Genomic DNA, 19,118 nt, shown 5'->3' with positions numbered 1-19,118 from the left:
GAAAGGAAAAATACACATGATGACTTGTGATCATCACAAACACGATAAATAATAAATTCCTTGAATATCAAATGAGTAGATTCGTTTATTCAAAAGAGGTAACAAAGAGACCCTCAGCTATGTACCAAATTCCATAGGAAATGAATACGGGTCTATTTAGAGCCATGTTGTGCGCTCTAGGGGTAATTATTTGCAATATAGCATAATAAGCACAATGTGAATGTGAACATATCTTATATCTTTTATTCTGCTGTAAATAGCTCTTTCTGACATAATGGCTTACGAGGGTAAACAATTCCTCGAAATATGAAAAGCACCTAATTGATGAAAAATGAATAAATTCTTTAAATTCTGCGATTGCAACTATGGCTGGAAAAATAACCAACATCTTTACCTGTGTTTACGCATATTGAATCTAGGCTAGAGTCGGGCACCTCATTTCCTGTCTAGCTGTTGTGGTCTGGCAAGACGGTCGCGCCTATATTCAGAGAATGTTTTTTTCTGACGGAATGTTTCCAGGCAGTGGACATGGGCTGGAACAAATTCAGAGACACTCTCAAAATGCGCGTCACGTTACTTCTGCTCTGTTACGTTTATGCTTTGAAAGGTAAGTTATTTTTTTATTATTTTTTTAACGCGGGGGATATTTTATATTAAATGTATTCTTTATTATCACTCCAGTTGAAGCTGTTCATTTTCCCCAATGCAATGCATAGATTATTGTACTGTAACTCAATGGGTCGATGAGATTACTTTGTAAATGAAAAGTAGCCTCGCTAAATGGCCTACATTTAGGTTCCGCGTGAAAAAAACTCTTTGGAATAGTTTCATAGACTCACTGAGTACGTGAAAAGTTACTGAAGGCATTTACATTACAGTCTATGATTCCGTTTTTAATTTACTCCGTGAAAGCAATCTATTGGTAACTGTAAAATACAGGAACGTATAAATTATTAGTGTAATCATATCAATAATTACAAACAATACCCTGCAAGAGCTGGGCAAATGGGATGCATTAAAGTGCATAATAGCCGTTAACATTTTGAGAAAACATCTTGTCGTGATCACATTCAAAATATGCCACCTCCACAATTACTGGGCCGGTTTCAAGGACACAGATTAAATTGAGTTTTGTATGGAGAATCACCACTCAATATTGAATTTAGTCTAGGACTAGGCTTAATCTGCGTCTGCGAAACAATAATACATTTCACAAAAGCCTGTATAATGAATGAATCATAATTATAATTATAATAATTATTATTATTATTATTATTATTATTATTATTATTATTATTATTAGTAGTAGTAGTAGTAGTAGTAGTATTATATAACAATAATAACAATAAAGCAATAATAATAATGATGTATATCCTGCATATCTGTAAAATATCTGAACACATTCAATAAATTGTCATTCCACTCTCATAAAGCATTAAACATATTGTGAAATCTATGTCAAACTATATGCATTCTTTTCAAGATTACAAAAAGATATATTATCGTCCAGTTAAAAAAGTTGTACTACGCTGTATTGCCTCTAAATGGATAAATTGGCTATATGTTTGGAAAAGTTTGGAAATGGCTCTTTTCAAAAGCGTGTTTTGATTAATTCATTTCACATTTCTTTCCAGGCCAGGTTTTCCAGTATCCAGGGTGGGTGAACGTGGAGGATGGTGGTACCGTCAGGTTACTGTGCCGTACGGAAACTATACTTTGCAACAACTTTGTTTGGACGAAAATAGACCCCAGGACCAAGAAGCTTATTACCATGATAAATGATACCAACGATACTTGCGTCAGTGACGGACAAGCGACTGAATTGGTTAAGGTCATTAGAAACGCAAACGTGAATGACTCCGGGACTTACTACTGCTCAGTGGAATTGCAAAAGATGCCCTTCGTCGGCAACGGGTCAATTGTAATAGTGACACAAGGTGACAATATAATTCTTAACGAGTCTCGGAGTAAATAAATAAATCAACGGAAATGAATGAATCAGTAAATACATGAATTAATACATGAATTAATAAATTAAATGCTAGCTGCTGATATGGGGGCTTCCGTATTTTCTTGCTGAATCGGTGTTTTACATTTGGAAAGGGTGTTAATAAATGCTTTTCTAAACCGCTTAGGGTTACATATCTTAATACGATATACACAAGTGGGTGAGCACATCATCTGTACACCGGCCGTTCAGTTATACTGTAACCGTGTGCTTCTCTGTTTGACGACTTTTCGCCACAGCAAAGAGAACCGAGCCCCCTCCGGTCGACATTCTCTGGCCGCGTAGCGCCCAACCCCGCATCCCTCTCCTGTGTGTGGTCTCCGGAGTCGTCCCGTCTGAAGTTCGCGTGTTCTGGGTCATAGACGGGGAAGAGGACAGCGGGTTTACCGAGTCGTTTTGGACAAAAGACGGCGGGGAGGTGGTAGAGTCCGCCCAAAACCTGGTTCTGGTTCCTGCGGAGGAGTGGGAGAGAGGAGTCGTGTGCACGTGCGTGGTGGAGTATGCCGGGAAGAACTTTTCAAAAAGCGTCCAAAATGGAGGTAAATATTTGACAAACATCGTTGCAAAATGAAGGTAAATCAGTTTTTTTTTTCCACAATCTTCGCTGTTGCTTCACCGCGCGGGGTATAATTGCTTTTTTTATGAATTAGGTCTGATTGACCCGTTTATTGGACAGTGATCCGAACTTGTCACCGCCGTACCTGTATTTGTGCGTTACCTCACTGTAGCACATGTAGGACTCATCCAACTGATTACATTGTGGTTTTAAAGTTGGCTCAAACACAGCATGGCAAAATTCCCAAGCATCAATCCATTTTCAATATCGCTTGCTTACGTAGGCTACAGCAGCAGAAGACCAATAAGTAAAAAAGAAAAAAGTCTAATAAATGCTTAATAAACTGTTCAGTGAGTGTATATATTTGAAGTATTGCTTCGGTATTAGTTATATAAGAGAACAAGAACCTTCGGTTGTAGTTTGTGAGTTTGGCTATCTTTAGGAATAGCACTGTCACCTTAAATTTAAAAGAGACTTTGACGAAAGATCACATAGATGTGTAAACCCATGAAACTGGCTCTGATTGGCTACACAATCCCTTTCATTCCCTACCCAGATTGATTCCCCGGGTCAGTACTGCAAAATGAGAAAAATAGAATATGGAGTTTGCCATATTGGAGTGTGTGTGCGTGTACGTGTGTGTGTGCATGCTTGTGTTTTTGTTGCAGGACATATAACAAACAAATAAATGAGTAAATAAATATTTTACACGTATGAAATTTATACAGTAGAACGGGGGTCGGCAACCCTGGTCCTGGAGAGCCGCAGGGTGTGCTGGCTTTCGTTGTTACTTGGCATTAATTGATCAATGAAAGCCGTTGATTGCACAGTTAACTCACCTCACCTGGTTTCTCCTTCTCGAGAAGATACCTGGAGTGGGTGAGTCTGAAACATCTCTTTGACTCCCCGGTGGAGTGGTGGGAGATGGTGAAGGAGCGAGTGCGGGGCTACTTCCGGGCAGTCGGACGGAGGAAGGCGAAGGAAGGGAGGGCAGTTTTTGAACGCCACAATGCTGCCCTCCAAAGACTAAGCCTCCTCCAGTCCCGAGGCCTGGATGTCAGCAGCGAAATTGCACAAGCTCGGCAGAGCCTCACCACCCTCTACCGGGAAGAGCGGAAGAAACAGACCTTCCGCTCCAAACTCCAGGGCCTCCAGGAGGATGAGAAGTGCACGCGGTTCTTCTTCCGCAGGGCACGAACCAAGACGAATAACATCTTGTCTCTCTATAACAGCAGAGGTGTGGTGGTGTCTGAAGAGGCGGAGGCCCGGGAGGTGGCCAGGGAGTTCTACGAGGGCCTTTACAGCGAGAGGCCCTCAGACGGGGCTCTCATGGACACCTTCCTGGGCTGCCTGGACAGACGCCTGGGAGATGAGCAGATGGAGGCGGAGTTGAGCACTGAGGAGCTCACCAGGGCCGTGCACTCCCTGAATACACACAAAGCTCCGGGCCCTGACGGAATCCCAGCTGAGTTTTACCAGGCTCACTGGGATCTCCTGAAGGGGGACGTGGCGGAAGTGTTCAGGGCTGCGTACAGGGAGGGGCGGTTAGGCGCCTCACTGAGACAGAGCTCAGTAGCTCTTGTCCCAAAGAAGGGGGACCTGAAGGACCTCCGCAACTGGCGGCCGATCAACCTCCTCTCAGTCGATTATAAGATCATGGCGAAGGCGCTGATGGGGAGGTTCCAAGGCCTGATAACATCGGTGATCGGACCGGACCAGACCTGCAGCGTGCAGGGGAGGTCCATAAATGACAACCTGCTCCTCGCGAGGGATCTAATCATCCACTCCGGGGAGCGGAGGTCCCCCTTGTGCCTTCTCAGTCTCGATCAAGAGAAGGCATTTGACCGGGTGAGTCACGTGTGCTTGGAGAGAGTGCTGGAGAAAATGAACATTCCTGGCCCCCTCCTGCGCTGGACAAAGATCTGTCTGACAGACATAACGGGCAGAGTGGTTGTCAATCGACAGCCCTCTGCCCCGTTCGATGTCAGGTCTGGCGTCAGGCAGGGGTGCCCTCTAGCATCTCTCCTGTACGTCATCTACCTGGAACCGTTCCTCCAGGCCATTAGGGCCAATCCAGGGGTGGTGGGCTATCCACTCCCTGGAGCGGGGGGGGAACGGCTAAAGGTGATGGCGTACATGGACGACATTGCCATCGTCGCCACAGACAGTCGTTCTATCGCTTGTGCCACCAAGGTGTTGGACGACTTCTGTGTGGCCACTGGCGCCCTGGTCAACAGGGGCAAGAGTGAACTGTTTCTGTCTCCACATTGGAGTGAGGAGCTGACCGTTTCCTTCCCTGTGCGTAGGAATACCATCAAGCTCCTGGGGGTGACCTTCCAGGCTGACGGAGGAGGGAGAACCAGCTGGGAGGAAGCCCTCCGCCACGTCCAAAATAAAATCAGGAGCTGGAGTGCACGGCCCTTGACCATGGCGGGTAAGATCCTCGTCCTGAAGGCAATTGTCCTACCCATTCTGCTCTATGTGGGGAGGGTGTTTCCCCCAGACAAAGCCACCGGGAAGCTAATTACCCGGATGGCTTTCCGCTTTGTCTGGGGGAGCACCATGGAAAAACTTAAACGCGTCACCCTCCTCAAAGAGGAGCGGAATGGGGGGCGGGGGGTCCCAGACATTGTGAACATCATCATGGTGCAGGGTCTGGCCACCCTTGTCCAGAATGCAGGGAAGGTGGGTAAGGCCTCTGGTACCTTTGCCAGGTACTATGCCACCCCCTTCCTCAGAGCAATGGGCTTGGGTGTGCTGGACCTCACCATACCCTATAGCTGGGACCCCCCCTATGTCTATCGAGCCCTGAAGGACTTTGCCTACAGGACGGGTCTGCCCAGGGCTGGCCTAACCTCGTGGAGCTATAAAATGATTATGGCTCATTTAAGATCTGGAGAAATTGTAACGCTCCCGAGGGGGGGGCCAGACCTGGACCCGCAAGTCATCTGGGCAAATGTAACACACAAATGTCTTACAAACAAACAAAAAGACATTGCCTGGATGACAGCCCATAGGTGTCTCCCCACACGAACGTTTATGTACCGCCGGCACTTAGCCCTCACCGAGCGCTGCCCCCACGGATGCACTGACTCAGAACACATCCACCACCTGTTCTGGGAGTGCTCCGTGGCCAGGCGGGTCTGGGGCCTTGTTTGTTCCTCTGTCTCCCTAAGCAGGTTCCTGCCAAGATCCTCCCTGATGGCTGAGGGCGTCCTCTACGGTCCGCCGGGGGGATGCAAGTCCACCGTGCTCCAGCGTCAGTGGAGGATCATCAACACCGTGAAGCAGGTCCTGTGGGAGACGAGGAACATCAAGGTCTACCAGAAAACAGCTGTAGACCTGGTCACTCTCCGGAGGAGGATTCAAAACCTCCTCCAGGACGGCATTCTGGTGGACATGCACACGAACAAGAACCTGGCGAGAGAGAAGTGGGGGGTGGACCATTGGAAAGAATTCATCATATAGTCCACCCCCCCAAGGGACACAGAAGGGACACAGAAGCCTCTCGGGACAACCAAACCTGAGCGGAATGGACTCTTTCTTTACTATTTTCTCGTTTTTTAATTCACCTTAGTTTCTTTATTGTTGAAATTGATTTTGTTAAGTTTTTTAAGGTCTCTTTGTAATATTTTGTAATCACTCTCTCTTTAAGTTTGTTTTCATTCCTTTGATGTCTTTGTTTCATTAGTTTAAGTTTTTGATTAAATGATTATTTTGTGTTAATTAGTGTGTTTTAAAAAAAGAAAAAGAATTTTAAAATGTAAAGAAATGTAAAAAAACCAATAAAACCACATTCACCTGGTTTCTTGGGTCTGAATCGGTTGTTTAGTTTAAGGTGGAGACGAAAGCCAGCACACCCTGCGGCTCTCCAGGACCAGGGTTGCCGACCCCTGCAGTAGAAATACCTTGCAATCTATCTGTCATGCACATTAAAACAACATTCCTGATTGTTATTGGCCAATTACTTCTGTGAGGTTCATTTATTTTTGAAACAGACACAATGCTTGGTGTTTTCATGTTCCAAACCAATTCAAGCCTTTCATGCTGTGTTTGATTAAAATATATAAAACTGATTTTGAATAATAATATTTCTTCAGAAATCACAGGATATAACATTAAAATCTGATTACATTTTTATTATTAGATTAATATTTATTGTCAATTTCACACATAATAATAATAATAATAATAATAATAATAATAATAATAATAATATCTATTAACATTGACAATAATATAAGGAGATAAGCATGCATTAAATTGTTATTTTTAAGAGTTTGTGTGGTTTGAGTGATCTATGTCAGTCACTTATCTTAATTGCTATAACTCTTCATAGGAAAGGGTAAAAAAATAAAAACTTTTACGCAACTTAGAATAATATCAAATATTTTTTAGTCGAAATTAATAAAAAAAACTTTACATAAATATTTATATAATAATAATAATAATAATAATAATAATAATACTTTTATTTGACAGCCCACAGATTTAATCTGCTATCGGTTTAAAATACATTTCAGTTCAGGGTCAAATTTTAAATAGCATTTTAGTTTTTAAGGTAATTTTGCCTAAATGCAGTTTTTAAAAAAATATAATAAGATTAACATGAAAAACCTAATCTTTCAGATAGGTATGATATGATATGATATCTATAAAAACCATATCGTTATAGCACAAAAAAGAGTTCCCCTTTTATTGGTAAATGGCAAGCACATACTGTGACGTATATTGGTTATACTGGAATTGAGATGAACATGATAACATGCAGTGAAAGATCCAGCTCAATAAAGCCTGACTCAAAGGTAATCCTATGGGACACAATATACAGAAGCGATATTGAAACACTTGACAATATATTGATAAATACAGGCTATACGTTGCATACTATTTATTTAAATAAAGGCTAAATTGTTGTGAAATGTATGCATTGATGAATTTTCTAAAAAGACCAATACGCAGTGCCCCTTTCCAGCCCAAAGGCACGGGTAAATTTGACTTTCTGAGGTCTGTGTTACAGGGAACCCTGACGCATGCGCGGTGCTCCTCTACGGAGCTCTCGCTGGAGCGGCCCTCACCGTCATCGTGGCGATCTGCATCTCTGTCTCCTTACTTCGCGGTAACTAAGGACACCTGGATTCCACACTCAGCCTACTGTTAATTGCCTCTTTAAATTACATTACACAGCTGTAAACAGCCGTGCTCATACATCTTTGCGTCGAGACGTGCAGAACTAGATACTTTAAATATGTGAGCCTGCGTTTAGAACGCAATGCGGTTTGGCCTTAAAACGAAAGAGCCGAAAATGTAACCCTTTGATGAAAATCAAATCTACTATAAAATCTGATCTGATCTCATGCTTGGGTGATAAGCGGTGGTATTGATCGGAGGGTTCCATTTGGCTCTGAGAGGATTGTTTCCAAGTTTAAACAATAAACTACATTCAACTATATTAAATATTAACGCCACTTGAGATTCATTTTACCACTGCATAATATAATATTTGTCGTGTAATTCAAAAAGCATAGGATGCCCATTTCTGATTGCATTGCGTGCTCTTATTATCGCTTTTCTGTTGATCTTTCAGGTCGTTCTGTGAGAAGCGATGGAGACTCACGGTTCGTATTCGACTCTTGACCTTTATTTTTGTGTTTAACGCGTAAAACTAGCGATGCAAGTAAGATAAAATGCGTAATATGCTTTCTATCTCAACTTCAGGGAACAGAGAAGAACCACGAACTTGGAGCCCAGACACCGTTCTGGTAAGTGCGGTTGTTTAATGTTATTTACAATAAAATGATCAGAATTCAATGACGTGTTTGTAAAAATGTTCCGAAACTCACGGATGCGTATGCCATAATCGCACTGGACCAGTAGCCTATTACATCAGCACCTCGCGTGACAAATTACCCCAAATAACTGAATTGCCGAGTGGTTTTTTTCAGTAGAATTTTTACTTCACAAATTTACAGACATGGAAAATTCGTGCCGAATGAAATCACAGCCAACCTCAATCACATCGGGTGCCTGGGAATCGCATAGTGATCCAGTGCGTCATCTCTGATAATGTACTTTTTAACTTCAAAGCCCTATTCGGACGGAATTCGTTTTACAGCGGGAGACAGAGTCATGTAGGCTACTTCATTACCAGAGAAAGTCCACAATTCTAGTCCCGTCCCAAGACACCGTTTTTACAGATTTTTACAGACTGCGCGCGCCCGCGCCAGTAAAGAAATGCGGCCTCTTTAAGATACAGTAATTTGCCATGGAAAAACAGTCCCCACGTGAAACTAGTCCGAATAGATCATTCTGGCGGCGAAGGTATTGTTTTGATTAGATTCCTCCGTCCGATGAAATCACCGAAGGCATCCTTTACTGAGGGTTATTTGTCGCAAACCTTTTCGAATTGCCAAACATTTTTTCGAGTGTTGTGGGTTGCGGCGTTCACCCCACACCGGAAGAATACCCAGGTCACCTCTCTGTCGCAATTGCGAATTTTCTTTACTCTTGAAGCCATGCTCGTTTGTTTTGCCGGGCAAGCACGTACGCATACAAGTTGCGGAAGCAACGTGGTGACGACAACGCCGACCGGACAGATTAAGCACTCCCTATGTAATTTTGGAGAGCAATTACTGAGATCTCTTATCCTGTTTATATTCAGATGTCGTGTGACTTTATTCGCATTGTCCTGGAAACGAATCCCGTCCGAATAGGGCTTAATACAGTACGTGGGCTCTGTATTGGATTATAAACCGTAGGAGATTGTCAATGACGGCCACGTTGGAATGTGCCAGTTTTCGAGAAACACGAACTGAACGGACTACCCGTGCAGGAATGGATAGGGTGAAATGTTTTTTGTTTTTTTTAAATGTGTTTTTTCTCTCTCTCATGGTCTCTTTATTATGTCGAAAAGAAAACTTTTTAAAAACGTCTTACGTTAACTATTGAAATTCACAGGGAAGCAACGAAGGGGATCGCCGATTGATCAGACTATGTCGGTATGTATACGCAAGTATAGGCATCCTTTACTGCCAAAACTTACGGCACGGTCTCAGGCTATAATCTAACTCTACCAAAACCACTGACACTCCCTTTCGGTAATCATACGTAGGCCTTTGGTAGTATTTTAACTGGACTTGTCAAAGTAGATAGTTACCTGTGTGGAAATAAAATTGTCATGCTTGTCACGTCATGTTTTATGTTTAGTCATTGTCTTGAGTTATATTATTGTGAGGTCACGTATTATATTAGTCTAGTCTGTCCACGTTTTTATGTTGTATTTCTTGTTACGTTTCATTTTCATGTCATGTTACGTTTCATGTTTAGTTGTTACGATTTAATTGTTAGTCTTGTCATGTCACGTTATGTAGTTTATTCATGTCGCAGTTCGCAAACTTATGTCACGATTTATGTTGTTTCATGTTATGTTGTTCTGTTCATTTTTTTAGCGTACACTTTTTCGTGTCTTTCTGCAAACCTTGCGTTCATGCTTTCTCTATCTCCCTTTCTGTCACTCACGCTTCCCTAATTGTTTCAATTTCCCTTGTCTATTTACTAATCTACTAACGCTAGATCAGGATTGGGTAATACTAACATTGCAACCATATGTTCATGTTTACCTTACGATTCTTGTGCATGTCATGTACTAATTCACAAACGCTAGGCAGGATAGGTTTATTACTAACGATTACTAATTATCTCGTTAACTTGTCAATCCTCCACACCTGATTTCCATTCTCATGCTGCTCTCAAGCTAATTGTCTGCACCTGTCTACACCTGCATATAAGCTCAGTTCCACGTCATGTCGTGACAAAATTGTTGCCTCCTGTTCGTCAGTGCACGGCTAAGCTTTTTTTTTTTTTTTTTTTTTGTGGATAAGCTGGTGTCTGCCTGTTAAGATCCATGCCTATTTATTGACCATTGTTATTGACTCCTCTTTTGTTGGCCATTGCCAGCCTGTACCATAAACTTTGTGCTTTTGCTTACTTCGGTTTTGACTCTTGCGCCATCATCGACCCCCAAGCCTGCCTACCGTCTGTCTGCACTACTGCCCCGCTGACCGCTGGTTACTGGATTTTTTGCATGGTTTACCGATTTCGATTTCGTTTGCCTTCTCCCTCGGGACCTTGCTTTGGTTTTGGCTGTATTTCACGTGTATGAAATTTGCTTGTTTTTCGACTACGCTCACTGGACATTCCCTGAATAAAGCCCTGATAGGACTTTGACATCTCTGTCTGAGTCGTGCATTTTGGGTCCAACCCCTCTCAAATGTTGAAAAGCGTATCCTAACAGGAGATTTTGTTTTCCACAGGAGGTGCAGTACGCCAGTTTGGAAGAAGCCAGTTTAGCTAGACGGACACACAGGCCTACTGTGTTGCACTGAATAAGTGAAATGTTCGGACCAGTTTGTTTGGCGTTGCAAAATAGAGACCTAGCCTATTTTTTTTCTAGTTCCAAATGAATTCTGCCATCTGATCTTGTGATTTGAAACCCCTCATAATGCTATTGCTTTGGGCTTGTTACCATATTTAATCAAGCTTAATTCAAATGCGAAATTACAAATAATGGTTATTGGTATCCCTTGATGTGTAAAGTCTGTACATTAAACTCCTGTCTACTTTCTCAGTGAGTAGCAGCGCCCTCTCTGTTTGTACTGCAGCTCTTTTAAAGATTTAGCCCCAGGACTGCAGAACAATTACTTTGAATTCTAAAATGATTTATCTTTACAAGTTAAGGGGACTGCAGTGGATAGTACTATGGCATCCAACTATGCTAAGCTTTTCATGAGAGATTCTGAAAATAAGTGTCTCTAACACACAACACAATGTTTGCCTCAGCCTCCCGCACATAACTATCTGGCGAACGTACCGTGATTCCTTTTTTTTGGACAGTTTCTTGTCTTTTTCTGTAGTACATCAATGATCTGAATGAAAATCACGTTTATAGTCCTCAATAGTGTACCCGGGCCCAACAGGATCAGGCAAAGACAGGCACACACAAACGTACGGCAAATGGTTGTAGTGTTTGTGTGTTTTAATTAGCCTGTATGTATAACGGTATTAAGGTGCCAATGCAGTCTGTGCTGCTGGCAGTCGTTAGTATCATTCCATGCCTTTGTCTCACTTTAATTGTTTCTGGATTATGCTGATTATTCTGTAATGTTTTCTTGTTAACTGTGCGTGTTTCAATTATGGATGATTATACATCTATATTGAGATACACTTGTAAGATGACAGGTAAATGTATTCATACATGTAAAAATTGTATTCAAAGTAATATTCCTGTTGTGATATGGGTTATGTCTTCACGTTTGTTGCTCAGAGATGTTACTGTAAACCCAGGTCTTTATTTGTCTGAAGAAGCGAGCTGACTCAGACATGACTGAGACAGGCCGTGGCAGCCTTGTCTGTTTGAAGTCCGTGGATCATCAGTGAACTCTGTCAGCAGTATCAGCTGTCCCTGTGGCTTCAGTGTTCTTTTTAGCACTCACTGAATGGAGACCAAAAGCCAGCAGAGCGAACGTCTATCTGCATTTTAACGTTAATATTGCATTTGCATTGTCTTGTGCTATTTCTGCTGAGTGGGTTGGAACGGAGCCAATGATGCACGAGCATCCTTTATTTTTACCTTATACACCGATGAGCCACAACATTAAAACCTCCTGCTTAAACCAGTTATTTCTTGATTAAAAATGCTTTAAACTGTTTAAACCTGTCTATAAACTCTTAATTATGTGACATGTGTACTTATATAAGCAGATAATCATAAGTGAATTGCATTCAAAAGTAACATTTTAAAATGAAAATGGAAATCTTGTAAGCTTGTAATGTGGTTTGGGTGCATTGCTTTATTTGAATATCTTGGTAAGTACTGGTGTTTATGATCACCAGGACATGTACAATTTTTAACATGAAAAATAAATAAAGATCACCTGCCATATTTCAAAATGCATGGGGTCTATTCCTACTTCCTTCCCTTGCACATAAATGATCAAAAAGACAAAATCTTTTTGGGGTAGACCTATTTTTACATTGTTTTAGTTGGTTTTAAAAATGAGACTGCTAGTTTCAAGGTAGTTCTGATTTGTTTTTCAATTTGTCATTAGGTTTTTTGGTTTTAGTTTCAGTTTACAAGAATTACCTTGGTTTCCTGTCATAGATTCAAAAGTGGCAAGTCATTTTCTATCCATTATAAATGAATTATTTATTACTTTCAAACTGGAGGCTATAAAGCCAAGGGGGAGTGAATTGGAATACAAGAAGCGTATTCTGCCATCAGACAGTCTGGGAGCTGGTTTTTACCCTGCACAAGTAGTCAGGATTCTGCAGGATGGCAGGTAGGCTTGGATATGTGTTCTGTGTGGTAGAGCAGCATGCTTTTTTTGTTACTCTGAATGCATTGAAAGGGACAATAGAGACAAATGAATATGCTTATCAACATAGTTTATCAACACAGTTGGTTAAATGACATTTTTTATTTCACCTATGTTTTACCAGGGAATAGTCCCATTTCGATTTACATTTCTTTTGCAAGGGAGTCCTGGCCAAAATGGCTTAGAATGACACATATAAATGATCTTATATGAGTTCAGTCATTGCAGGCTGTAGTTAAATGGAGAGTCTGGAGGCTCTCCATTCAGAATTGAATTGAATTGAGTCTGGGATGGGCTTAATCTGCGTCTATGCAGCCGGCCCTCAGGGTTGTGAAGTAGGCGAGGCTGGGGCTGCTATTTTCTGGTCCTTTGAAGGTCATCGACACAAAAATGGTTGTTTTCTTGAACAGTACTCACCTATTATGTTTAAACATCTGAAAAATTACTAACTTTTTTATGAGGTAAACATATCCTGAATAAACCTGAAGCCTTCTTAACCCTATGTCATTCGTAAGCTATATCTATAAATTCTATAACAGGTCGGTTCTCGGGAAAAGAGTCAGAGTCCAGGGCTGGTGAATAATATGTTTTTATTGCAATAATATTCTGGTCCAGTAATGTTAGCTGCATACTTATCATTCATTAGTACAATAAACCATAATGAAGAACTTCTTGTTTCTTCTTCAATATTATAACTGTTTCGCTGCTGGTACTTCGAAACGCGTTTCAGGAAAGAAAGAGTCGTTACTCGAAATTTGAGGGTGTAAGACAAGTTTCAGCTCTTTATTCGTGGTTCCAGGTAGTGTGTACGTTCTCCTGAGCTTTCACCAATCTTACACAATCCTTACTGGGAATGACACAGTTTATATCAGTATCTGAAAGGAAGTGCTTCATCCATTGCGAAAAACACTCCTTTAGATATGATAATGTCTATTGACAGGTTCCCTGATTAGTCCACAGACAAATGGTTTTTGGCACCTAGACCTCAAATCAATGCCAGGAAAGGAAATGTAAAAAGAGCGGGGGAAACAGGGTGATACTGAAAGCTGTTACTGAGATTTCTCTGGGATGCACTGCAACGGTGAAAACGATACAGTCAGTACAAAACTCCCCTCTTCTCCACTCCCTCTCAGATTAACACACCATCCACAAAGTGCTGGTACTTACACTTAAATTTACAATAGGAAAAAATAAAAAACGAAAACGTAATAATGGCTTCACCACGACCCACTTCAAAACCTGTTCTCAAACCATTCAGAATGTACTCAATCGTCATCGTCCCGCTCCTCCCCTCCCCTCCCCAGCACCATTCAAATTCATTTAAAAAAAGGTGTATTAAAAAACACATTTGGTGCTGCCGGACGGCCCGCGCCGCCAGGCACTTCAGGCTCATCTTCATGCACATCAGGTGGAGGAAGGTGAAGAGGTTGCTCTGGTGGTTGTCGGTGGCCGAGTGCAGGGCGGTGCTGCGCTCGATCTCCAGCTCCACGTCGCGCGCCCGCACCGGCTCCTTCAGGTGCACCATCTGCGAGAACGCCTGGGTGACGCGCAGCAGGTCCTGGTGGGTGTTACCATCTGCGAGAACGCCTGGGTGACGCGCAGCAGGTCCTGGTGGGTGTTACCATCTGCGAGAACGCCTGGGTGACGCGCAGCAGGTCCTGGTGGGTGTTGCGGTTGCCGCGCTGGCACAGCCGCAGGGTGTGCAGCCACAACCGGATGCAGCGGTCAAACTCCATGTTGTCTGCATGACAAGGACAGACAGCAAAAAGCAACTAAACACAAAGTACTACCACATTTTTAGGTTAGCTGATTGGATAAACATTGTTAAATTCATTTCACTTCCCCTGTCTGCTGTGCTTTAGGCGCTGATGGCTCAGCTCTGCCCGTAGGTTTCACCCTTCCAGTCGAAACACAGCCCTGGTACAGCTGAGCCTTCAGCTGCAGCATACGCTTATTCCCACAGGACGGCAGGAAGCAGTCCGTGGCATGCTTTTCCTGTGTTTTTGATTGCAGCCGTGAGTTTTGTTTTTATTGTCTGGTTCCTTTGTTCCACAATCCCGGCAGATTGGGGATGATACGGCATGCAAACTTTTGTTTTGCTTCCTTCATCGCTTTCCCTGTAGTGTAGTGTAGTGGTTAAGGTACATGACTGGGGTGGTTCGATTCCCGGTGTAGCCAGATCCGCACAGCCATTTGGGCCTTGAGCAAGGCCTTTAACCCGGCATTGCTCCAGGGGAGGATTGTCTCCTGCCTAGTCTAATTAACTGTGCCTCGCTCTGGATAAGAGCGTCTGCCAAATGCCATTAATGTAATGTAATGTAATGTAAGGATTTGGAAGCCCCATCTTGGAAAGATTTCTGTGGCTAGTAGTCTTGCTGCAATGGCAGCTGTGCAGTTCCTTGTTGGAAAAATTTCCACCCATCAGGTGTACTGATCGATTACCACAAACAGGTGTGCGTGTCCTCCACTAGGAGTGATGCGGGGTTCACTGTGCACGTATTCAATGCCTTCACCCAATAAGCACATTTTTTCAAAGTGCAGTCGTTTAACAGTTTCACGATTGTATTATCACTTTTTGTGTCCCCACCACATTCCCTACAGCTCCTAGGGCCCAAGCTGTGCTGCCCTCAGGCACCTGTGCCGCCCTCAGGTACCTGTGCTGTCCAGTCATGGTAGCTGAAAGAGGGGTGGAGTAGTACCTCACCATTCTGGTTTTTCCATCCGATTTCTTCTGCCCCAAGGCGCGGCTGAAGGTGTGATCGCCCTCCCAGAACCACGAGTGGAACAGCCAGCGCTGTCCTGCAGCTCTATAAGACAATCAGCAGGGAGGCTGTTCCAAGCATGTTAGATTACTTGCCACAGTTCTTCTGCAGACTTTGGTTGGCTCATTTCTTCTGATCTCAGACAGCCTTGATCAAGTTTTTATGTAAAAATCAATCAATTGCTTCCAGTAATATGTTACTTTTTAAAATTAAATACAAAAATGTCTCTGTAAACTTAAATCTTTTGGAAAATGAACATTTGGAAATCAAATGTGTTCTTTTATACTAACACACGAACACAAAAAAATATATATCTGAATTCTGAAAGAGAGAAAGATAAAAGGAAAGACTAGTAGGCATGTAGCTTAGTGGTTAAATGACTGGGACCCGCAAGGTCGGGAGTTCGAATCCCATTGTAGCCACAATAAGATCCTCACAGCCGTTGGGCCCTTGAGCGAGGCCCTTAACCCTGCATTGCTCCAGGAGAGGATTGTCTCCTGCTTAGTCTAATCAACTGTACATTGCTCTGGATAAGAGCGTCTGCCAAATGGCAATAATGTAATGTAATGTATGGCATTTCTATTGACAAAGTGGTTAAAATACTGTTTAAATTAAACTATTTCATATTCTATATTGTATATATTTATATCATACCATTCAGCATTTGTACATTCTGGTTCTTATTTGAATTAAATGTTGAAAATGGTTTCTCTTGTGTGTCAAGGGAGCAACAGGCAGACAGTCACGAAATGTGTGTTGTACTTCCCTCTAGGGTCTTCCCTCTAGGGTCTTTCAGCGAACTTATCCCTGGTTATGGGTATGCACTTTGTTGTACGTCGCTCTGGATAAGAGCGTCTGCCAAATGCCAATAATGTAATGTAATGTATTGTGTGCTTCTGTCAGGGTTTGGAGGTAGTACCAGTGGTGGTCACCAGGGGCCTTTATTATTTTCACCTGACCCTCATTAGTGCCAAGGGAGCCTACCTCCTGAAGGTATTTAAAGCACTCTATGACAGTCGGTAGACGCTTTGGTGTCCACTGTTCGCTCTGGCTCAAAGCTGGTAAAGCACGCGGTAGACTCGGTAACCAAATGAGTCAGGTATCGTGCTGGTGTGGTTTTGTTTCTCTGGTTAAAGAAAAAGGTAAGGAAGGCGCTCAGCTCGTTAGTGCAGTGTGCACAAGCAGACGCCTTCCTAAAGGTTCTTGGTTTCTCTTTTATTTTCGTGCTCGTGTGAGCCTTTGGGTGAGGGACGTTGTCCCCGGTAATTGTATTTTGATTTGAGTTTTTTCCTGAGCTGAGTCTCATGGTTCTTTATTTTCGTGCCTAGTTTTTTTTGCTAGGTTGTACTTTTATTTCTGTTCCCCGGGCTGGGGTTTTCTGTGCACGGTTTTCAGCACGTATTTTGGTTGGGTTATTCGCCCTGTTTTTAAAGGATCGCTTTTATTTCTGATAGCCGTTTTGGGCGTTACTTATTTGGTCGGGGAAGTGTCTCCGAGTTCTTTTCTGTTCCTCCCCCTGTTCCGGGAGAAGTCCCCTTCCGTATCTGTGTTTTCCCGGTTCCTTTATCTCCCGGGATTTGGTGGTATTAATATAAGATTAGTACTTACTAGGTATTACCCTTAGTTCGCTCCTGGTTCTCCGCCCATCCCCGTCCTTACAGCTTCTTTCCACAGTATATAAAATATACCAACCAACCCTCCGCGACATGACATGAATTCAATCATTAATCACCTACTTTTGCAAAACATTCATGGACATTCACACACATGTATTTATAACTGAGAAATGTAACCTTTCATTTGCTACTGGGTAGAATATTCCAACACAAATTATGCCAGAGAAATACAGCAAAGAGTGAAAAGTGTGCCCTGTTCAGTGACACAAAACTACGACTGTTGTCATCCTATGGTGAAATGACGATTTCTCCCCATGCTATAATGCCATTAAATCAATCGTTTTGTTTCCGCAGCCAAGTTAAAGGATGATCTAATGCCAGCAAGACACCTGGACATGATTGATAAAGTGGACAGACCAGCCGATGCCAGAGCTGAAGGTCTATTTGCCGACGCCGGAAACGATGATGAAGGTGGCGTCTATGCTTATGCGGGAGCGGGGCACGCGAAGGCTGAGTATAGCGTGTTTGAGGCGGAAGCGAATGGGCCGAACGCTTCAGCAGAGTTAGTCGTTTCCCAGTCTAGGGTAAACGCAATGGCCAGAGCTGAGTTGGCCAGCGTTTCGGCGAGCGATGGCCTGCTGAAGGTGAAGGCGGGCCTGGGGGTCGACACCGGAGTGAGTACTGGTGCGGATGGAGTGGAGGTGAAGGTTCTAGGCACCGGTGTAAGAATTGGTCCAAAGCCTGCAATAGCCGTGCTGGGATCTGAAGTAGAATGCTCCATTATGTGACTGTCCGTATAAGAACGACCGAAATCTTTCTGACATTGTCGGGGAAAATTCACAGAACAAAAGATCTCCCTCCTAAAAGCATGATAAACAATCACAAGACAAAACCAGACTCCACCTTAGTGAGCAGGCTGGTTCCTCCAATACTCTCGACGATGTATGCTAAAAGTGTATCAATATATCCATATTAAGGTATGATATGTACCCTGTATAGTTTCAAACTGATTAACTGCTAAATTGTGCTAGAATTACACAGTGAACCTCTATGTAACCGGAATAAATAAAGCAGCCAGCTGGCGTCTCGAACTGTGTCAAGGACAGCGGGCAAAGCGAGATATGCCTTTACAGCTGGTTTCTCCGAGATTCTCGATGTTTTATGCCAGAAGTGTATCTATATGCAAGTGACTTATAATGAATATATCCCATGTACGCTGCTTGTTATCAAATCAAATGAACCTAGAATATTAATTATAGCTGAGCTTATGAAAACGCAAGAAACCACAGTGAAAACTGTTGAAATGAGAGCAAGGAATGCAAAGAATGCGACGTACATTTACTCACTTAGAAGAGAATAATTAATCAAATGTTTAGTATGTCTGTATATTAGAAAAGAATATTAGAAGATAATATTAATCTAATGTTTTGTATGTCTGTATATTTTCAATGATTACTGCTGCTTAGTTTGTCTTATAAAAATGAAAGATACAGAGTGACATGTATGGATGACGTGTGTTATAGGGGGGGCATCCAGAACTTTATGAGGTCTGGTAGTTTTCCACTCTGCCAAGAGCAGGTGCGGGGTGAAGTGAGGACGTCCTGAACTTTGTTAGTAGTTGGCAAAACGCCCTGAACTTTGTACAGAGCTGGCAGAGCATAAGGACCATTGGCGATTGGCCACAATGACATTGTGGGAGGAGCTTTGGGAGGAGTTAAGATAAGAACAGTGTCGGTGATTTGCCACAATGAGGTTTGAGGAGGAGTTGTAGGAGGAGTAACTGTGTGTGAAATGGGTGTAAAA

At 42.7% G+C, this 19,118-nt stretch overlaps 1 protein-coding gene across 2 annotated transcripts; it reads left to right on the top strand.

Moving 5' to 3' along the window:
* Positions 1–525: 525 nt before the first annotated feature.
* LOC133137445 (uncharacterized) lies at positions 526–18,691 on the top strand. 2 transcript variants are annotated; one of them, XM_061255731.1, is made up of 8 exons: positions 526–607; positions 1,635–1,937; positions 2,248–2,547; positions 7,585–7,683; positions 8,152–8,182; positions 8,283–8,326; positions 9,522–9,562; positions 17,670–18,691. In XM_061255731.1, exons 1-8 carry the CDS (start codon positions 529–531, stop codon positions 17,676–17,678), a joined length of 906 nt encoding a protein of 301 aa, XP_061111715.1. In that variant the 5' UTR covers positions 526–528; the 3' UTR covers positions 17,679–18,691. The 2 variants fall into 2 exon arrangements, with proteins under 2 accessions (XP_061111715.1, XP_061111714.1); XM_061255730.1 differs by lacking the exon at positions 17,670–18,691 and adding an exon at positions 10,877–11,212.
* Positions 18,692–19,118: the final 427 nt, after the last annotated feature.

Source organism: Conger conger, chromosome 9 (assembly GCF_963514075.1).
Source record: "Conger conger chromosome 9, fConCon1.1, whole genome shotgun sequence".
Taxonomy (NCBI): Eukaryota; Metazoa; Chordata; class Actinopteri; order Anguilliformes; family Congridae; genus Conger; species Conger conger.
The sequence above is the reverse complement of the archived record's forward strand: the minus strand, read 5'-3'. Positions and strand labels throughout refer to the sequence as shown.